This window comes from Silene latifolia, chromosome 9 (genome assembly GCF_048544455.1).
Source record: "Silene latifolia isolate original U9 population chromosome 9, ASM4854445v1, whole genome shotgun sequence".
Classification (NCBI taxonomy): domain Eukaryota; kingdom Viridiplantae; phylum Streptophyta; class Magnoliopsida; order Caryophyllales; family Caryophyllaceae; genus Silene; species Silene latifolia.
In genome coordinates, this window is record NC_133534.1 from 179274879 (window position 1) to 179296913 (window position 22035).

The 22035-nt window shown below is 38.2% G+C and overlaps 1 protein-coding gene across 1 annotated transcript; it reads left to right on the forward strand.

Moving 5' to 3' along the window:
* Positions 1–19092: 19092 nt before the first annotated feature.
* Positions 19093–20122, forward strand: LOC141601942 (uncharacterized). Its single transcript, XM_074422250.1, has 2 exons — positions 19093–19837; positions 19920–20122. Exons 1-2 carry the CDS (start codon positions 19093–19095, stop codon positions 20120–20122), a joined length of 948 nt encoding a protein of 315 aa, XP_074278351.1.
* The last annotated feature ends 1913 nt before the right edge of the window (positions 20123–22035 follow it).

A 22035-nucleotide genomic window follows, 5' to 3' on the forward strand; every position in this document is an offset into this window, starting at 1 on the left:
ACCACATTTTTGTCATCAAAGGGAATGGGCACAAAAAGAAATCAATTTGAGTTCAATGAAATAAAAAGCGAAAGAAAGTTTGCAAAAAATGCATCAAATGAAAAGAGGAGCAAAAATAGAACTCCTATGCTTCAATTACAAGGCACCCTCGTTACCAATTGGGGTGACTTTGAAAATGTTCAAAAAGAAATGCAAAAAGATGTCAAGTATTGAAATGCCAAAAATCAAAAAGAAATGGCAAAGAAAGTGTTCTCAAAATGTCAAAAGCCACAAGAAATTGGGGGGAAAAAAAAAACAAAAGCAAACTCCCAAAGTGAAACTCAATTACTATCGATCCCTTTATCCATCGTATCCATTTTTGTGCATGGTAGAGAGGGGACGACCCTTCTTCTTGTCTAGGCAAGAGGGGGAATTCCGCGATCCTCCAGTGTTTCTAACACCATAGGGAGTCTACTCTTGACAAAAGCATTTAACGATTGAGGACAAAGGTACCCTAGCTTGACACAACTTGGAGGTGATTTATTGGTATCCTTCTAGGCTTAGTAGTTTGAACAAATTGCATCTATGAAGGATTGTGTACACTTGAATTGCTTCCCTTGTAGATAATTTCCGCCACTTAGATGAGGAAAGTGGCTATTCTTTTGTAGATGCATCCATTATGTGTTTTTGTGTGCTTAATGTTTGGATGTGTCGCCATTTTGGCAAGACCCACCTTGCCTTGCAAGAAGGCATCCTACCTCATGGTTGTCTTGTTGTGAGTTGAAGGGGCGGAGTGAGACCCGCTAATTGTCTCATATCGGCTATTATTATTAGGTTAGGTTAGTATTGGTCCTAGTCTTTGTCACCTCTTTACTCGGGACGAGCAAAGGTTCGGTTTGGGGATATTTGATGCGACCATAATTGGCGCATATTTAGCCCCCGAATTACCATTGTTTCCATGCTTTTTAGTGCCTATTTGGGTCATTTCTTATCTTTAGTTCTTTGTTTTGCATATTCTTTGAGATTTTGATCCCTTGGTAGGAAAGGAGTAAGACTCTTGCATTTTCATGGCAAAACGAGGCTAAATTGATTGTATTCAATGACCAAGCATCAAGGAGAGACAAGACTAGAAGGCCTTTGTACATATTATAGTAGAAGGACATTGTTGAGAAAAGGATCCTTGAGTCCCCAAGGAAATCCCCAAGGAATTCATGAAGAAAAGGGAAGAAAAGAAGAAGAAAAGTCTTTGCCCAGACAATCCGAACGGATTGTACACAATCCGTCCGTCCGCCAAGCACAATCCGAAAGCGTCCCTCAAAGGAATCCGCTCGGATTCCACCCCGCCAATCCGAGCGTCTTGACCAAGAATCCGCTCGGATTCTCCACCCAGATCCGGCCGTCCCGACTCCCATCCGCACGGATTGCGAGACAAAGACGTTTTTCGTTCTTCAAGCCGCGATAAGAGAAGCCCTTCTCTCGGACAATACCGAGTCTCCTTGCTCAACTTAAAAAGTGTAATTACTAGTTTAGCCCTTAGTTAACCCTAATGCATCCTCCCTAATTTTCACTATAAATACCCCATTAGTCTAATTAGAGGAGCATGTTCTTCTTATCAATAATTAGTGTAGTTAATATCAATCAAATCTCTCTTCAATATTGTAATCAAATATTAATCAAGTTTTAATTCAAGTTTTAGTTCTTCAATCTCTCTCTTGTTCTTCATTTATTTTGGGTAATTAGAAGATTATTGGGTTTATTGGGAGATTGACAACCTTCCATCAATCATCAAGTTCTTCTATTATTCTTTGCATCTTTATTATTGGAATCATTAGTAGGTATAATCTCTTAATCCCTTTTTAATTATTGCTAATTACTTTCATTTATTCATCATGTTTCATTATGTTAGTATGATTGACAACCTTTCTAGCATGATCAATATGATAATGAGTGAGTAGTCTCTTAGCTAGGGTTTAATGGGTGATTAGGGGAAACCAACATGGGGAATGATTCATGCTTAAATTAATATGCTTTCATATCTTATTTGCTTGCTTGTTTTGATCTTAATACATGCACATGTTATATTTGATGAAATGCTAAGCCTATGAATCCTTGCATTTACTATCATCTCCTATCCTTTCAACTTGACTAGTAAGACATAAACCAACTCGAGTCTTGTTAGACCATGCATGTGTTGAGTAGGAAAGATTAAGTCGACTTGTAGGTGTTGTACAATCTAATCGATTCGGCTCCGGGACCCAAACTTTCCTAGGATTGTAAGATATAATCCAACTCGATCCATCACAATAATAATTGCTTGCTTATAATTTGAGAACATGTTTGTATGATCATATCCCATGAATCCCCTATGAACCCATGACACCCTAGTGCTTTTAATCAATTGTTTACACCCCTTATTCATCTTGCTAGTTTACTTTCATTGTTATTTTAGTAACCTTCTACATCAACCAAATTTGTGACACCCCTAGACACCACTAGTTACAATAGAATCTTCATTTCAATACCCGTCCCTTGGGATCCGACCTTTACTTGCCTCTTTGCTAATTGTAGAGTTGCTCGTGGAGTATAAATTGTGTTTTGTATCGACCATTGACCAACGACCATATATGCTTAATTGTGAACACTAAATGGCTCCGATCACATGAAACAGGAGATTTGCCCAAGAAAACCAAGTATGCACTGATTGACCGGCGAGAGGTAGGACAGCTAGCATATGATGCATCACAATAAGCGTGTAGAGATAGATCGCTGTCGGACCGAAAAAGGAGACCCTATCCTGGAGCGTTTTTAATGTAGTGAATGGCGTTGAGCGCGGCTTGCCGATGTTCAGTTGTTGGGGTCATTCATAAACTGTGCCAAAATATGAACCGAGTATAGAAGTTCGGGGCGCGTATTAGTAAGATACACCAATCGATCCACGAGCCGCCTATAAGGTTGGGCATCCTTCATAGGTGCTGCTTTAGAGGTGCCAAGCTTGTGGTTAGGTTCCATGGGAATATAGCTAGGTTTTGCACCAAGGAGACCAGATTCGGATAATATGTCGAGGGGATATTTTCTTTGGGACACGAAAATACCGGATGGATGGCGAACAATTTCGAGGCCAACAAAATATTTGAGCTTACCCAAGTCTTTTATATGAAAGCATTCGCTGAGGTATTGCTTAAATTTGTTAATCATATTGGTGTCGTTGCCACAAATAACGAGATCGTCGACATAGATAAGGACGTGTACTTCCGTATTGTGATTAGATATAGAAAATAGCGAGCGATCATACGAGCATTGTCGGAAACCATATTGAGTGAGAGCGGATGCGAGTTTAGCGTACCAGCATCGTGGGGATTGTCGGAGCCCATATAAAGATTTTCGTAAGCGACAAACTCGGCCATCAGTAGATGAGAGAAAACCGGGTGGAGGTTTCATATAAACTTCTTCATTCAATTCGCCATGAAGGAAGGCGTTGTGGACATCCATTTGATGGAGAACCCAATTTTTCGCGGCGGCAATGGCTAATAAAGTCCGAACTGTGACCATTTTTATAGTTGGTGCGAAGGTCTCGTTGTAGTCCACACCTTCGACTTGTATATTGCCCATGACTACGAGACGAGCCTTATAGCGTTCGATTGACCCGTCGGAATTATACTTGATTTTATACACCCACTTTGAGCCGATTGCCTTTTTATTGGGAGGAAGTGGCTTAAGTGTCCATGTATTATTCCGTTCCAGAGCTTCGACCTCAAGTTTCATAGCTACTCGCCATTCAGGAACCTGCACTGCATCTTTATAAAAATGTGGCTCGTGGTGTTTAGTCACGGCCTAAAGAAATACACGATGTATCGGTGAGAATTTAGAATAGTATAGATAATGAGAGATGGGGAACCGAGTACCTGAAGACGGAGTTGATGCAATGAGCAAATGTGAGGAGGGACGGACTTGTTGTAAAACATAGCCTTCGAGATTTGAATTTGGTATCTTAATACGGTGACCACGGGCTAGTTGGGTGGGTTCAGGAACCGGGCTGGAGACAGTGTCCTTTTGTTGAGGGGTCGTGGACGGGTTGGGCAGATTATTGGACTCGTTGGGTTGGGCTGTGGCGGATGAATTGGGCTGAAGATTGGACTTGTTGGACAAGTTGGGCTCATTATTTTGGATTGTAGGGGACACTGCTAGGGTAGTGGAATTTTTAGTAACCAGGATCAATTGGTCAACGGGAATGAGGTCATTGTTTGCAAAAGATGACATTTCATTTTCGGAATCGCGAACGTGAATTGATTGGTACGGAAAATTATTTTCAATAAAAATAACATCACGAGAGTCAAAATAAGATCCCGTGTCGAGATCGTAAAGCTTCCAACCTTTTTTGTCAAAAGGATACCCGAGAAAAATACATTTGCAACTGCGAGAGTCAAATTTATTTCGAGTCTGATTTTTTGCGTAAGCAAGGCAGCCAAAAATGTGTATAGCATTCATGGGTGGAGGAGTTTTAAAAAGCATTTCATATGGGATTTTCCCATTAAGAAGTTTGGACGGGGTCTGATTAATTAAATGCACTGCCCCTAAGACACATTCGCCCCAAAATAAAATCGGTAGACTAGCTTGAAAAACAAGGGCGCGAGCGACATTTAAATATGACAGTGTTTCCGCTCGACCCGACCATTTTGTTGCGGAGTGTCAACATTGGAGTGTTGAAAAATAATTCCATGGGTTCGAAAAAACGGTATTAAAGGTTCAAATTCGTGCCGTTGTCACTACGCAACATTTTTATATTTTTGTTAAATTGACGACTAATCATAGCAAAGAAATTCAATAAATTTGTTGAGCATCACTTTTGGTTCGTAAAAGATATACCCAAGTTGACCGAGAAAAATCATCCACCACCGTTAAAAAATAACGAGACCCACATGACCCGTTTTCAGAATACGGGCCCCATAAATCGCAATGAACCAAATCAAAAATAGAAATAGCAGTAGACGTACTTAAAGGAAATGGATTGCGAGTTTGTTTTGCTCTAATGCACACCTCACAGCAATTATTTTGTAAAGTGCTAATATCATTTGTTGAAATAAAATCCAAATAACGAAAAACAGAAGGGGATGGATGCCCAAGTCTACGGTGCCAAAGTTCGGGGATGTCAGCAGACTTTACCATACAGACCGTGGTCTTCTCGTCATGGACACCTTAAAGGTAATGAAGTCCCTCGCGTTGCTCACCCGCACCAATCACTATCTTCGAGGAACGGTCTTGTATAAGGCACAAATTATGAGAGAATTGGATTGTAAGTGATGTGTCGAGAAGCAAGCTAGAGACGGAAAGTAAATTACATTGTAAATTTTCAGCGTATAATACGTTGCGTAAAATTAGATGAGAAGATAAACAAATATCTCCACTTTTAGTAGCTATCGTAAGGTCACCATTAGGCAAGCCAACAGATAACGGAGATATTGTACGAATATTGGAAAAATGAGATAAAGAACCTGACATATGATGAGAGGCTCCCGTGTCAATAATCCAACGATAAGTCGAAATTTTACCGTGAAGAGTGTCGGAGGCAGGGGCTGATTTGTGAGCATGCCAAAGCTTAGTAATTTCGGTCAATTATTGCGGGCTCATATTGTTGAAGTCCAACCTGTCCAAATTTGAGAGGGGTAATGACGACGCACTACCAGTTCCATTACTACTTTGCCCAGACGCACTTGCAACCATATGTACCTGAGGAGGGTGTCCAGCTCCATTCTGTTTTCGGATGCGATTATAGTTTGCTCGGCCTTGTACATCTGGTACATAAGTGGCCTCGCTTAAATCTGTAGCATTTGGATCAACAAAAATACAGTCGCGGGGACGGTCTCCCCACCACTCCGGGAATTCACTGGTGACTTGATAACATTTGCGAAAATGATGACCATGCCGCTTACAAGCGATACAGTAAGGGCGATTAGACGAAACAGAGGAGTTCAGCCCCCCGCCAGAGGTAGTATCATGCCCACCCCACCCCACCCCCTCCCCACCCCCCTCCCCCCGCGACAACTTTGTTCCATTGTAAGCGCGGGCTGCAAAAGCCATTGTGTCGGGTGTAGTTTCAGATTTGGGTTGAGATAAATTTATCACCCCCTCATCCTGTAACAGCCGGTTTCTTTTCTCTTCGGGAATTGATTAGATTAAGCCAATCGCAGAAGCACGGGTTACACGAGCACTTGGGAAGCGGATCATGTTCCATTATCGCGTCCCATATGGTCCTCATTCTGCCGTAGTATTCCATTAAGGTCTCTGTCGGATTTTGATGACAGGCAAGCAATTCCTCCTGAAGTTGGTAGATACGTGCTTCATTAGTTTGACAAAAACGATTTTTTATGTCCTCCCATACCTGCTTTGCCTCCGGTCGGAGCGAGATTTGCCTTCGCACCGAAGGTTCCATCGTATTAAAGATCCATAAAGTGACAAGAGCATTTGTCGATTCCCAAGTTTCATAGGAATATGAGGTAGATGATGGTTTCTTGACGTTGTCGTTGATATAGCCGAGTTTACCTTTGGCCATGAGAGCGAGGTAAAACGATCTCGACCAATTGTCATAATTATTGCCGTTAAATGTAACGGTGGAGATGGAATGACTCGGATGTTCAACGTGAACAACCGAGTATGATGATTTTGGAGGATTAATAGCTTCAGAATTTGTCATATTTGATTGGGAAAAGAATCGGCAGAGAAGAAGAAGAAGAAGAAGAAAAAAAAGAAAAAAATGGATTTAACCTAAACTCTTGATACCATGTTAAACGTGTAAATGCTTTGTATTCATAATATTATTGATTGAATCAGAAAAGAAGACTTGTATTTTCATCTATTGGTTACAATCCTACATATACAAAAGACTAGGATCAACTATTTACGGAAATAAATATTGCTAACAACTACAACAAATATTTACGGAATATTCGAAATATTGTTGCCTTCTTTGCTGCGTGTAACAGCTCTTTTCCAACGTTCAAGACCAACGTTCACTTGCTAACAGTGAAGAATCTCATACATTTAGGGGCGGATATTTAGGGCCTGTTTGGCCAAGCTTTTTAAGTTCTTTTCTAATTGGAAAAGGAGAAGCCGGGCTAAACGGTATAATTTATACAATTGTAAAATTACTTTTGAAAAGTCAAAAACTCATTCTTGACCCCAAAAAGTAGAAGTAGCAATTTTCTACTTCTCATTCTACTTTTCAAGGAAGCGCCAAAAAACACAAATGTTTTGCGCCAATTCTTTTTTTTTTTTTTTTTGCCTCCCGAAAACCTTTACCCCCATTATATGTTGTTATCGGTGTATTCCATTTACTTTCTTCTGCACAATTCTTTGTCTCTCTCACATACACCATTGACACCGTTGAAGTATCAGGTATAATCATCAACCCCAACTATTTTTTACTGATGTAATCTTACTTCTCTGATCTTATACTCTCTCCGTCCCAATAACATGTTTACCGTGTTAATCAAAATATCCGACAAAGATTATTACAGGTAAACAAATGAATGAGATGGAGGGAATAAATCTCTATAATATTATTGAATCGATTGATCGCTTCTCATCATCCCCCACTTTCTGAAATTCTGGTTTACTTGTGTCTTTGAACTAAGGTGATAATCTATCAGAAATCACATAAAAGTTGCAATTTTGTTAGGCAGGTTTTTCAATTGATGATTGTTTTTTTTTTCAATTTATATGAAAGTTCTATGACCTGGGTCTTTTTTCCCAGAAAATATTAAAATCTTGTAACTAATTTTTAAAAGGTGTGAAAGATAACAATAATTAATTAATTAATTAATTAATTAATTTAGAGGGAATATCTTTGCAAGTAGAGCTCGTAGGTGGTGATATTTAGAAGGGAGGGTGAGGGGTAATATCCGTATAATACCCTTTAATTATAGGATTATAACGCAAATTTTATATGCAATTTATAGTCATAAACGAAAAACACAATGAAACGATAAAGATTAAGTAATAACCTCCGGTCCTAGTGCAATTCGGCAATGAGAGATCAAAGTAGATCTCCTCCTAAACGATGCACCCAAGATTGTCCGAGAAATGCCCTTGTGCTAGAAGGAATCCTCTAATTGCCTTGCAATATCGAGAGGATTGTTTTGTGAGGTTTTGTTGGATGAGAGATCCGAATTTTGAGAGGCACTTTTCTCAAAACCCTAAATTTTTAGCAAATGAATGATTAGGTTTCAAGTGAGGAGAGAGCTCTCCTTTTGTCTCCTCTCATTCGGCCAAAACCGTGTGGACTAGGAGGAAATGGGCTTCCATTTTCTCCTTATTTTTAACTCGTGGTCCGAGGCTAAAATGTATACAACGCGGTGTTTATTATAGACTGTCATCGGTTATCGGATATTAAATCATCAACTAATAACACAGATTAGTTGAATTATTAATACATGTCCGATAAAGACAATATTGTATAATTATATTCAATATACATTTAATTAAATATAAAACGCTTATATTCAATTTTACGAATTAACCGCTTAATTCGTCTTAGCCATTATTATTTAATCCGTATTAAATAAAATATCTCAACATCACATTTTGACTAATTATTAGTCAAATAACTCGACTAATCAAGTTAGTCAAATTTGGCATCTACATGACTGTATTTTCATACCGTCACATCTCTCAAACGTATCCTATAGGTGTGACTTTTAGGGACCAGTTGATCACCGCCATCTGTATGACAATAACGTCAAACTTATCTAGCAAGCCAACCGTTATTGATAAACGTGGACCAACTGATTATGATACAAAAGTATACCCTTTGATCCTTTTAGAGATTTATAAGTCCTTGCACTAACTGTAAAGGACACCAGCCCCAACAAGCTCCCACTTGTCCGTACAAGTGTATGTGCAATGACGTTATCCGCACTAACTGGAGGACACCACCTCCAACAAACTCCCACTTGTCCGTACAAGTGTATGTGCGATAACCGATTCTCATATTCATTTAAAATTTCTCCCACTCAATGTAAAACAATTTGCATCCGATCCGCAAAGGTCGTATTTTACAATCGATCCAGTATCATGAGTGGTTTCCCCGACTAGAGAGTAACTTAACTGATAAAACGAATCCGTATCCGAGCATGGCCATGCATTTCAGTTACAGCTCCTCGAGTGGCCCTGAGAAATATCGAGTACCTGATAAAGGCTGAATATTTTCTTTAACTCGAACTCCTTCCGATCTAAGCGCAGCATGAAATGACCCAGAAAAAATCTACTTGGCCCCCTGTTACGGATGACCGTGAGAAAGAAACCAAAGTCACCCAAAAACTGCCGTAGTCTCAAGAGACAGTCGAGAGTCAAAAGAATCGACTCTTAGGATCACCATGGAAGTCCTATCCACGACCGGGCACCGAATGTTATAAAACATTTAGGACTCCACGTCGATGTCACAATTGTGTCCTACGAAATATCCGTATAAATCGCCTCTGTGATTGGTCAGTCAACCGGTTGACTTATGGCTCGTTGAACCCACCATCAACCAACGTCACAAAATAATGATGTCGTATAGAGTACAAAAATTGTGGGCAATTAAGGACTGAAAAATATAATGTTCGTTCAGTTCACTTTGTGGTGTTCAAAAATTGTCGTACAATTCCACATGAAAAAAAACAAAATATATAAATATCAAAATGATGATGTCGTATAGAGTACAAAAGGGAATGAATCTAATCCATAGAAGAGTACTACAACTTAGGAACACATTTAATTCCCATGGAATTAACGTGCCCTTCATGCTTATCTTGTCGTAATGCTTTAGTGAGAGGATCTGCTATGTTATCATATGTAGCAATCTTTTCTATCACTACTTCCTTTTGCTCCACGTAATCTCGGATTAGATGAGCTTTCCGTTGTACATGTCTAGACTTGTTGCTAGACTTTGGCTCCTTAGCTTGGAAGATGGCACCACTATTGTCGCAATAGATGGTGATCGGGTCATTCGAACTAGGCACTACAGATAGCCCATGTAAGAATTGACGCATCCATATCGCTTCCTTTGTAGCTTCAGACGCGGCATAGTACTCGGACTCAGTCGTAGAATCTGCTGTAACAGTTTGTTTGGAACTCTTCCAGCTGACTGCAGCGCCATTAAGAGTAAAAACGAATCCAGACTGAGATTTCGAGTCATCACGATCCGTTTGGAAGCTAGCATCTGCGTAACCGGTTGCGCATAGCTTTTGAGGGCCTCCATAAGTCAATGCCCAATCTTTAGTCCTCCGTAGGTACTTAAGAATGTTCTTGACAGCCAGCCAATGTGGTTCACCTGGATGCTGTTGGAATCGACTTGTAATACTCAATGCATATGCCACGTCCGGACGTGTGCATATCATGGCATACATGATTGATCCTATAGTCGAAGCGTAGGGAATCCGTGCCATGCGCTCTTTCTCTTCCGGTGTCTCTGGTGCCAGAGACTTGCTCAAATGCACCCCTGGAGCCATAGGAAGAAACCCCTTTTTGGAGTTAGTCATGCTGAATCTCTCTAGGATTTTGTCTATGTAAGACTCCTGACTGAGAGATAACATCCGTCGTGATCTATCTCGATAGATACGGATGCCTAGAATTCTTTGTGCCTCTCCCAGATCTTTCATCTGGAAATGGTTTTTCAACCATACTTTCACCGAAGTTAAGAGAGGTATGTCATTCCCAATCAGGAGTATGTCATCGACATACAATATTAGGAAGACAATCTTGCTCCCACTCGACTTGATATAAAGACATGGTTCCTCGACCGATCGAGTAAATCCATTTTCTTTAATCACTTGGTCGAAGCGATGATTCCAACTCCTTGATGCTTGCTTAAGTCCATAAATGGAATGCTTAAGCTTGCACACTTTCTTAGGATGTTCTGGATCGATGAAACCTTCGGGTTGTACCATGTACAACTCTTCCTCCAAAAAGCCGTTTAAGAAGGCAGTTTTCACATCCATTTGCCAAATTTCATAGTCATGAAAAGCGGCAATCGCTAAGATAATCCGAATGGAACGCAGCATGACTACGGGTGCGAAGATTTCATCGTAGTGCAAACCTGGCACTTGGGTGAAACCTTTAGCAACTAGTCGTGCTTTATAGATATCTTGTTGACCTTCCACAGAATGCTTTATCTTGTAAAGCCATTTGCATTGAAGGGGACGAACCTTAGCAGGTAAGTCAACAAGATCCCATACGTTGTTCTCATACATAGAGTCCATCTCGGATTGCATGGTCTCAAGCCATAGCTTTGAGTCGGAACTAGTCATGGCACCTTTATAGGTTGCGGGTTCACTACTCGTTAAGAGTAGAACGTAATCTATGTCATGTTCCTCGACCATACCAATGTATCTGTCTGGAGGAATAGAGACTCTTCCCGACCTCCAAGGTTCCTCAGGAATGTTAACCGCAGCCGGGATTGAAGGAATAGGTTCCTCCAATGGTTGCTCGGTACCTTGGTTCTGGAACCTCCGACAGTTCGAAGGTTCTATCACTCTTTGCATTCTCGAGAAATTCCTTCTCTAAGAATGTCGCACTAGCCGCAACAAAAACACGTTGTTCGGTTGGCGAATAAAAGTAATGACCAAGCGTTCCTTTAGGATAACCTATAAAGTACGTCTTGACCGATCGCGGGCCGAGCTTATCCTCGTGTCTCCACTTGACATAAGCCTCGCAGCCCCAAACCCGTATAAAGGACAAGTTAGGGACCGTTCCCTTCCATAGTTCATATGGAGTCTTGTCAACAGCTTTAGACGGGCTTCGGTTAAGTATTAGAGCGGCTGACAAAAGAGCATAACCCCACAATGAGTCAGGCAACACGGTGTGACTCATCATGGATCGAACCATATCAAGTAGTGTTCGATTTCTCCGTTCGGACACACCATTCAATTGAGGTGTTCCAGGTGGAGTTAACTGTAGGGCAATCCCACAGTCCTTTAGGTGTTGATCAAACTCGTGAGAAAGATACTCGCCACCACGATCTGAACGTAGTGTTTTAATCTTTCTACCCAATAGGTTTTGTACCCTATTTTGGTATTCCTTGAATTTCTCAAAGGATTCACTTTTGTGCTTCATTAAGTAGACATAGCCATATCTACTTAAATCATCCGTGAAAGTGATGAAATACCTATAGCCTTCTCGTGCGGTGATTGACATAGGACCACATACATCCGTGTGTATGAGCCCTAATAGGTCAGCAGCGCGCATTCCAACACCTTTGAAGGAAATCCGAGTCATCTTACCGATGAGACATGATTCACACGTGCCAAATGATTGAAAATCAAAGGCCGAGATAGCTCCATTCTTGATGAGCTGTTTAACGCGTTTCTCATTAATGTGTCCCATACGGCAGTGCCATAGATACGTTTGATCTTTGTCACCAACCTTTAACTTTTTATTCATTACGTGTAATATTTCGGTTGTCTGATCTAAAACATAAATTCCGTTCATGGAGACTGCCTTGCCATAAATCATATCGTGTAATGAGAAAGTGCAAGTATTATTCTCTATTACAAATGAAAATCCAAGTTTGTCAAGTGCGAAAACCGAAATAATGTTTTTCGAAAGACTGGGTACATAATAGCAGTTATATAAAAATAACTCAAATCCGCTAGGAAGCTGGATCACATATGTTCCCCTTGAGACGGCAGCCACTCGTGCTCCATTCCCAACACGCAGGTCCACCTCACCCTTTACGAGGGGTTCGATGTTTCGGAGCCCCTGCACATGATTACACAGATGAGAACCACAACCAGTATCAAGTACCCAAGTTCCGTAACTTGCGTGGTTAATCTCAATCATATGAATAAAAGTAGAAGAGAGAGAAGACATACCAACAGGTTTGACACGACCTGCCTTTAAGTCCTCATGATAAACAGGACATGTACGCCTCCAATGCCCAGTCTTGTGGCAATGATGGCACTCCATGTTTTCATTCTTGCTCTTTGTCGCGCCTGATGAGGTGCTCGACTCACCAGGCTCACTCTTACCTGAACCCGACTTCTTGAACTTCGGTTTACCTACTGCTAGGTTTGCCTGAGCTTTGCCCTTACCTTTCCCCTTGTTTGTCACAACGAGAACATCCTGTTTCATACTCCCACTGAACTTCATGTCCTTCTCGGTCTGTACGAGAAGGGAGTGCAGTTCATGGGGACTTTTCTTCAAATCATTCATATAGTAATTCGCTCTAAATTGCGAAAAACCATCGTGGAGTGAGTGAAGCTTGCGGTCGATCACAATGTTCTCGCTGATCTTACAATCAAAGGTCTCCAGCTTATCGACATTCTCAATCATGCGAGAATGTGTGGGCTAACTTGGTTGGCCCTTCGAGTCTCGCATCAAAGAAGCGAGTGGTATGCTCATAGGTCACGATTCTCGGTGCTTTCGAGAATTCCTTGGTGAGCGTGGTGAAAATCTTGTTCGCACCATGGGCTATGAAGCGTTTCTGCAAATTGGGTTCCATTGCAAAAATGAGTACGTTTTTAATCGCACCCGCTTCCATACAGAAATCATTAAACTTGGTGATTTCAGCAGCTCTAGCCGTGGGACCTGGGTTTGCCGGGATGGGCTCTAATAGATATTTGAGCTTCCGTCGCAGCGGCAGATTCCGTAATGCCGCCTCCCATCCCGCGAAGTTTGATCCATCATTCTTCGATGGAGTAGACCGATTCATCTGATTCATGAAGATCCAAAGCCAGGACTCACGGTCCAATGTGGCACTTGGCATTGGGTTATCAGTAGAACCAGCCATTTGTTATTAGCAGTTTAAAAGTTCGTGATCTACACTGAAAAAGAAAGAAAAACCATAACGAAATAAGCAACTCATCGAGGTGATTTAAGTCTATTTAAAACTTCATTTTAACGTGTAGACTTGCGCACTTGCATAATTGATCTCCCTCAAGAATGATACAAGTGATCCCAAGAATCAATTTCTGTAAATTGATAAGCCAACTGTTTAGCTAATTCTTCCGTAAGAACTCTTGGTCGATAGATTTCCGTAAATCCTATCTATAGTCCACCATAGTCACAGGATCGTACGAGTGACTATAGTGTTGAGATAAAATAAGTCAATCGGTTCCAACTTACCCGACGTAGAAGGGGTCATATTATGCCTACCGACGAAGAAGGGATTCATTGGAGTTTGACCTATAAAGACCGTTCTCAATTTTTGATTATACGAGGAAGATCCCATCAACTTAATTATAATTCATATTAAGTGAACGAATAACTAGCGTCTGCGTGAATGAATTAATTTAGGTGATGGCTTAAAAACATGTGACATGAGAATGTCAAAGAAAACTAACTCGTGACCTCTATATGTGTCAGTTTTCATGCAATAATTAGGTGGTTTGGTTTTTAGGCGGAATATGATGCATATTATCGTTACGAAAAATAAATAAAAGAATGCAATACGTAAATAAAAATTCCTAGTGTGGCCTATCCTAATAAAAAGAACATAAAACAACTTTGGAATCCACCGTTGGACCCAAGAAGCTTGTCTTGATGTTCCATCTTGATCCATGTAGCGGGAGTGAGCATCCGGTCTCCATCTTTGGTCTTCTCAAAAATTACAATTTAAAATTTACAAATATAAACCTATTTACATTCTAAATAAAAATAAAAACTGTAATTAAAAGAAATAAAAATGGAGATACGAGATCTCAAAATACAACCAAGACCGTGTTCCATCATTACGGTAACACGTTCTACTAAGGCCACACTAAGTTACAACAGTTTGCGAAAATAAATAAATACGTAATTAAAAGCATTCAAATTAAACAAGAACGATAAATAAAATGCATCAACTAAATTTAAATTTATTCGTGACATAATTCCGTAATTATGTTAAATTTATCCAAACCACCAAAGATAATTAAAATTATATGACAAAACCGCTTTAGTCAAGTTAATTTTAATCCGAGATAATCCGTTACTATAAATCGTTTTAAAGTAACTTAATTTTACGTGGGTGAACCGTTTCACTATCAAGCGAGAGCATAAAACCGTTTTATGCAATAAAAGGCCGAAAAAAACAATTTTTTTTTTTTTTTTCTTCTTCACTGCTGGACGTGAACAGTGAACAGTACCACGAAAATTTTTTTTTTTTTTTTTTTTTAAATGCTTTAAAACCGAGAGCATCAAAAGGCAAAAAAAAATTTATACGGCTCAAAATCGTGAGCAACAAAAGATCAAAACAAAACGGTTTGATAAAACACAATTGCAATTTTAATCTAATCCGTATAGAAAACAAACTACAATTGTTACATCTTCAACATATTGCAATAATTATCGGTTAAAATTACAACATGTGAAGAATGAATCGAAAACAAAACAAGAGATCGTCTGATCTAGCAATAACCATGAGGCACGTTATCCAAGGCAAAAAAAAAAATATGAAAACAGGCCGTAAAAACAGAAAAGCCACACGGTTTTCAACAAAAAATGCCGTGACAAAAAAATTGGCCGAGACCAAAAAACAGCCACACGGTTTCAACAATTTTAATCAAACAAATGATAGATCTTTAGCATATTGCAATGAATATCGATTACAAAAACAATATGCAAAGATCAAATCGAAAACTCGACAAGCAACAACTCACACCGTGTAAACTTGACACGGTACTCAAGACAAAACGCAACAAACAAACAAAAATTGTGCCGAGAGCAAAACATGGCTGCCGCACCAAATTTCTAAGAAAAAAATCATCGTTTCTAAATCCGTTTGATGAAAAACACATAGAAAATTTACGTGGCCTCGCTCTGATACCACTTGAGGGGTAATATCCGTATAATACCCTTTAATTATAGGATTATAACGCAAATTTTATATGCAATTTATAGTCATAAACGAAAAATACAATGAAACGATAAAGATTAAGTAATAACCTCCGGTCCTAGTGCAATTCGGCAATGAGAGATCAAAGTAGATCTCCTCCTAAACGATGCACCCAAGATTGTCCGAGAAATGCCCTTGTGCTAGAAGGAATCCTCTAATTGCCTTGCAATATCGAGAGGATTGTTTTGTGAGGTTTTATTGGATGAGAGATCCGAATTTTGAGAGGCACTTTTCTCAAAACCCTAAATTTTTAGCAAATGAATGATTAGGTTTCAAGTGAGGAGAGAGCTCTCCTTTTGTCTCCTCTCATTCGGCCAAAACCGTGTGGACTAGGAGGAAATGGGCTTCCATTTTCTCCTTATTTTTAACTCGTGGTCCGAGGCTAAAATGTATACAACGCGTGTTTATTATAGATCATCATCGGTTATCGGATATTAAATCATCAACTAATAACACGGATTAGTTGAATTATTAATACATGTCCGATAAAGACAATATTGTATAATTATATTCAATATACATTTAATTAAATATAAAACGCTTATATTCAATTTTACGAATTAACCGCTTAATTCGTCTTAGCCATTATTATTTAATCCGTATTAAATAAAATATCTCAACATCACATTTTGACTAATTATTAGTCAAATAACTCGACTAAACCGGTTAGTCAAATTTGGCATCTACATGACTGTATTTTCATACCGTCACATCTCTCAAACGTATCCTATAGGTGTGACTTTTAGGGACCAGTTGATCACCGCCATCTGTATGACAATAACGTCAAACTTATCTAGCAAGCCAACCGTTATTGATAAACGTGGACCAACTGATTATGATACAAAAGTATACCCTTTGATCCTTTTAGAGATTTATAAGTCCTTGCACTAACTGTAAAGGACACCAGCCCCAACAGAGGGAAGAGGTGAATGAGATTATGAGATGCACTCCTTTGTCATGGGGTGATTAAGGGCCTGTTTGCCATGCTTTGCATACTTTATTACCATTGGTTTTCTTGTTTAAGGAGGTTTAGCTTAGCTTTTCTAGTTTCATGTCATTGCGCTAGCTTGTAAGAAAGCTCTGGTAGTTACAACATCGTTCGGATCGTCGGTCGTTTCTCGCCTAGCCACTTAATTGAATAATAATCAGTTCCATCCTCTATTTATTTTCTTGCCCATTTAATTGTATATTACTGTATCACATCTCTTTGCTTCCTCCTCTCTTAACATGGTTATCAGTACCCTTATTTTTTGAATCATACATGTAGATAATATTGTGATGTTGGTATTCTAGAAAGGCTATTTTCGAGATGAATTGTATAATCAGTTCCATCTCTTTGCTTACTCTTATAATCTATTTGAATGTTTTTGTTTCATAACATAGGCTATTTTCGAGATGTATCCGCCATTTGCGTCACCAAGGTATTCTAGAGAGATCAACAATTACTCCAACGTGCATATTTCGGCTAGAGCATCGACAGGTAAGGTAAGCACTTTTATCGGCATAGTCTCTAAACTTTCTAAGTGCTCGATTTTTAATGGTTCTAAAATTTACAATATAGGTGCAACAAAAAATTACTAACAACGTCTCTGAATTTCCGACATCCCAAACTGTGAATGGACCATTCACTTCTCTCCTAATGAATGACGAGGTAAATGATTTATATTGTGAAGTTTGATTTACATAATATAAAAATTGTACATATCTTAGCTTGAACTATCCTCTTGAACATGATTTGATTCTAAATTTCTAGATTTATCATCAAAAGATGATAAAAGGACAACAACGAGCCCATACGCCTATTTCAAACTTTGTAATGAAAAAAGAAAAGGCAAATTGGGATCCTTTAACGACAAAGATATTTTGTGAAGTTTGTGTTGAAGAGGTTCACGCTGGAACTAGGCCTAATACACACTTCGGTAAAATAGGATGGGATAATATAGTTATTAAGTTTCAGGGAAGAATTGGAAGAAAGTATGACCAGAAGCAATTAAAGAATAACTGGGAGTCTTCGAAAAATCAATATAAGGCATGGAATCAATTAATTGGTACCGAGACTGGTTTAGAATGGGATCATGACAAGGGAACGATAGACGTTGATGATGCATGGTGGGAAGAAAAAGTAAAGGTTAGTTTATAATGCATAAAGTACTTTTAATGCTCAAAATTACCACCTTACAATTCCATTAAACATAAAAAATGTTATTTCGAAAATTGCAGGTCAATCCTGAAGTAGCTAATTTCCGACATAGCGGTATTGAGAATTTAACTGAGATGAAAATAATGTTTTCTAAGACATTTGCAACAGGAAATGGTTCTTTCAAACCATATATTGTGAATGATACAGAAGATGATGAAGGTTATGATTGAATTAATGAAGAGTTTAATGATAGTTTTGTTGGTGATGGAAAACATGTAGATTTTAAGAACATCGAGCTGGTGAATAATTTGACTATTAAAAAAGAGCAGCAACATGAGAAGAAAAGAAAAGAGAATGTTTCAAATGGTAAGATAGGTCATATCTCTCGTAAGGATAAGAAATCGAAAGTGAGTACCGCATTGATAATGCAAAGTCAGTTGCACCGAATTTGTAAGGTCATGGAAACTACAGCCGCCAATACCAAAACAAATGATCAATCTAGTTGTAGTATTAGCCAGTGCATAGCCGTGTTAAGAAAGATTCCGTCAATTGAGCGTAAAAGTGAGTTGTTTATGCTGGCGACACGGCTATTTATCAAACGTCAATATAGAGAAATATTTATTGCTCTAGAAGAAGATGATATCTGAGTTAATTGGCTGAAGAAGAGCTCAAAATGGAGAAAAATTATATTTCAAGACGCTAGGTTTCAGTTATGTATTTCTTTTAGGAAGATTAAGGTTGATACTTGGTTGTCGTAGGTTTGGTTTCTTGAACTTTTCTCGTTCTAGTTATAATTTTAGTTTATTTTTTTTTTATGCTTAGAACTTTAACCATTTGCCATGGTTTATCTCTCGCTACTGTTAATTGAAATGTTCAATTTCGCTTCTAAGTTGTTACCTTTGGTATTTCATTTCATCTTGGTTTGAGTTCGAGATTTTTAATCTTCGTTTATGTACTTTCTTCGTGTATTTACTTTGTTTTTTTCTAGTTTGTTGAAGGTGCTATAATTGATGACGTGAATGATGATGGTGTGAATGTAAATGAAATGGATATTGACGAGGATGAAGAAGAAATATTAGATTATGATTCAATGAGTGAGGATTAGATAGTAAAAGATTATGAAGAAATGAATAAGGAAGAATTACTACGACAAACCCGTGACAAGTTAAGGATGTATGTGCTTGCTATCTTAGGATTGATTGTGTGCACGCAATATTACGTCAAATATATTTTTAAGCAGGAAGCAAGGACTTCAATTTGTTCTGGATGGCAATTCGTAGTTAAAGTGCTAAACACACCAGGTGAAAGTTATAGGACATTTAGAATGGTGTCGCATGTCTTTTTAAAATTAGCTGAATTATTAGTGACTAAATATGGGCTTCATTCAACTAGAGAGATGCGTGCAGAAGAAGCGCTTGCAATATTTCTTTGTGTTTGTGCACATAATCAATCCAATCGTACTCTTCAGTCTAGATTCAAACATTCGGGAGAAACAATTAGTGGAAATTTTAAAGAGGTTTTAACGTCTTTGGTGAAATTGTCTCAAGACATCATAAGACCATCTGATTACCACTTTAAAGACGTTCCGAGAAAGATTCCATATGATTACAAGTTTTGGCCTCATTTCAAAGGGTGTATTGGTGTTATGGATGGAACTCATATTCGTGCTATAATTACTCCAAAAGAAGATGAGATCCCATTTTTTTGTAGAAAAGGTTTTGCAACGCAAAATGTCATGGTAATTTGCAATTTTGACATGTTATTCATTTTCATCGAAGCCGGATGGGAGGGATCTGCACATGATTCTCGAATACTTACCGAAACATTGGCAAAACTAAAAGGGAAAAATATATTCCCATATCCTCTGGAAGGTGAGTCGTCAGTCACATAATTATTTTTCCTTTTCGTTATATTTTATCATTTAGTATTAAAGATGTGTTTCTTTTCTTTCAGGTAAGTTTTATCTCGTCGATGCAGGTTACTCAAATAAAAAGGGGTACTTGGCACATTTTAAAAGAAAAAACGCGCGCTACCATCTTGCCGACTACAAGCGTTCAAGTCAACCCTCAACCGGGTATTTTGAAGTATTTAGTTATGCACATGCATCTCTTAGAAATGTTATAGAGAAGTCATTTGGCGTTTGGAAAAACAGATGAAGAATATTGTTTAACATGCCTAGCTATAATTTTTCGACACAATGTAAAATGGTGGTTGTAACCATGGCTTTACATAACTTTATTAGAGTAAATGCGCTAGAGGATGAAGAGTTTGACAAGTGTGACCGAGACCCAAACTGTATGTCGAGTGTTGAAGATGAAGATGATCAAGATGAGAATAATGATGAAGATAATCAGCCAAGTGCGAATGATGAAGATGATGGAGACATGGCCATTGTTCGTAATTCCATCGCTACTTCTCTTATGAATACAAGACGATTTTAAACGTTGTAATATAGGCATTTACTTTTTTTATTTATCGGCGTAATTTTGATTCGACAAAGATGTGTAAAACTATTTTAAAAAGTAATCATATGTTTTAAGTATAATTCTCGAGTGATTACGGTAAATTTTAAAAAAATAGTTTTTATTCAAATAATGATTCTACAAATAAAATGATTATTAAAAAAAAAAGTTAGATAAAAAGTTAGGCCAAACATATCAATTTTATAAGAAATAGCTATTACAAAAGTATGGCCAAACAAATATTTTTTTTCCAAAAAGTAACTTGTGAATAAACTCCGTTTAGAAAGGAGAAATTATTTTACACAAGCAAGACCAAACAGAAGAAAAAAATGATCGATTTATATATGTAAAGAGATTCGAACCCGAGGAAATTGCTGGAAAACCCAAGCTGTTTACCATTGAACCACAAGCTGTTTATTGTACATTTAATGGAATAATATTTACTTATATACTATTCAACAATAATTGTGGTAACAAAAATCCATCTTCTAAACCATTTTTTTATGTTTTGGGTAACGGACTCCACCCCTTGCTACTAGGTGAATCCGCCCCTGTATACATTATTATTAATGAAATTTTTGTATTTGGTATGAATACGATGATTTGTACTTCTACTTTATAATCATTCACTTGTTTCTCATAGTGTACAAAATCTCAAATAAAATGTAATTTAACAAGTGAGCACGTTCTTCTCATTATTATATCTATTAAAAAAAACCCTTAAACAGCTGATGTGGCGCAATGAGGTTTTAGAAATTAATTTCGGAGTTCTCTCATAAATTGGGTAAAATAGTCCATTAATTTATATAAACTATTGATTTAGTAGAAATTACAAGGGCAAAAATGTCCATCCCTCATTATCAATGCATACCAGCTTATACGTATTCCAATGAGCAGTTCACAAATACCCATATGAGCAGTAAAATTAGATATCTACTTCCTACCTTCTTACCCAACCATATGTCTTATTCTTTTTTTAAGAAATGGTGATTTAAATCACACAAATACTACTATACAACCAGTTGTATAATAAGCATTGTACAACCATACACATTAATTCGAGTTTGTGTGTAATTTTTCTGAGCTGTATAAGAGTTTATTTTTTAATGTTTAAATGTGTGAGTTCAGAAACTTTACAGCATAGCTCAGATTCTTTTAAACAAAACTCAAAAACTTTATTACACAGCTCGGATTCTACACCGTACAACTGCATACAACTGGTTGTATAATCTACTAATTGTTTAAATCACATGTCTATGAAAAACAAAAACAAAGAAGACAATTTTCAAAAAACTAATCGCACTAATGTCATTAGTAAAACATTTTGAGTCAAATAAGATCCATCATGATCGAAAATGACTAGTCGTGGTTGTGGTGCGGCCGTCAGGTGGCGACAAGCCGATGATTATACAGGGAAGAAGACAAATAAAAATGAAAGGAGTTGGGATGATGCGTCGAAGAGATATAGACAATCGTGAGGGACTGTCGGCCTCAAGGGGTAATGAGCAATGGTCGCGGGCATCCAACGATGGTGGTGGAGAATGGGGATGAGGGAAGTTAACTATTACCATATTGAGTTGCACAGTATTCACTTGCGAAAGAAAGAA

Coding starts and splice junctions, on each gene's coding strand:
- LOC141601942 (XM_074422250.1), top strand. CDS start 19,093: ATGAATAAGGAAGAATTACTACGACAAACCCGTGACAAGTTAAGGATG. Junction 19,838..19,919: donor ATTCCCATATCCTCTGGAAG/GTGAGTCGTCAG, acceptor CTTTTCTTTCAG/GTAAGTTTTATCTCGTCGAT.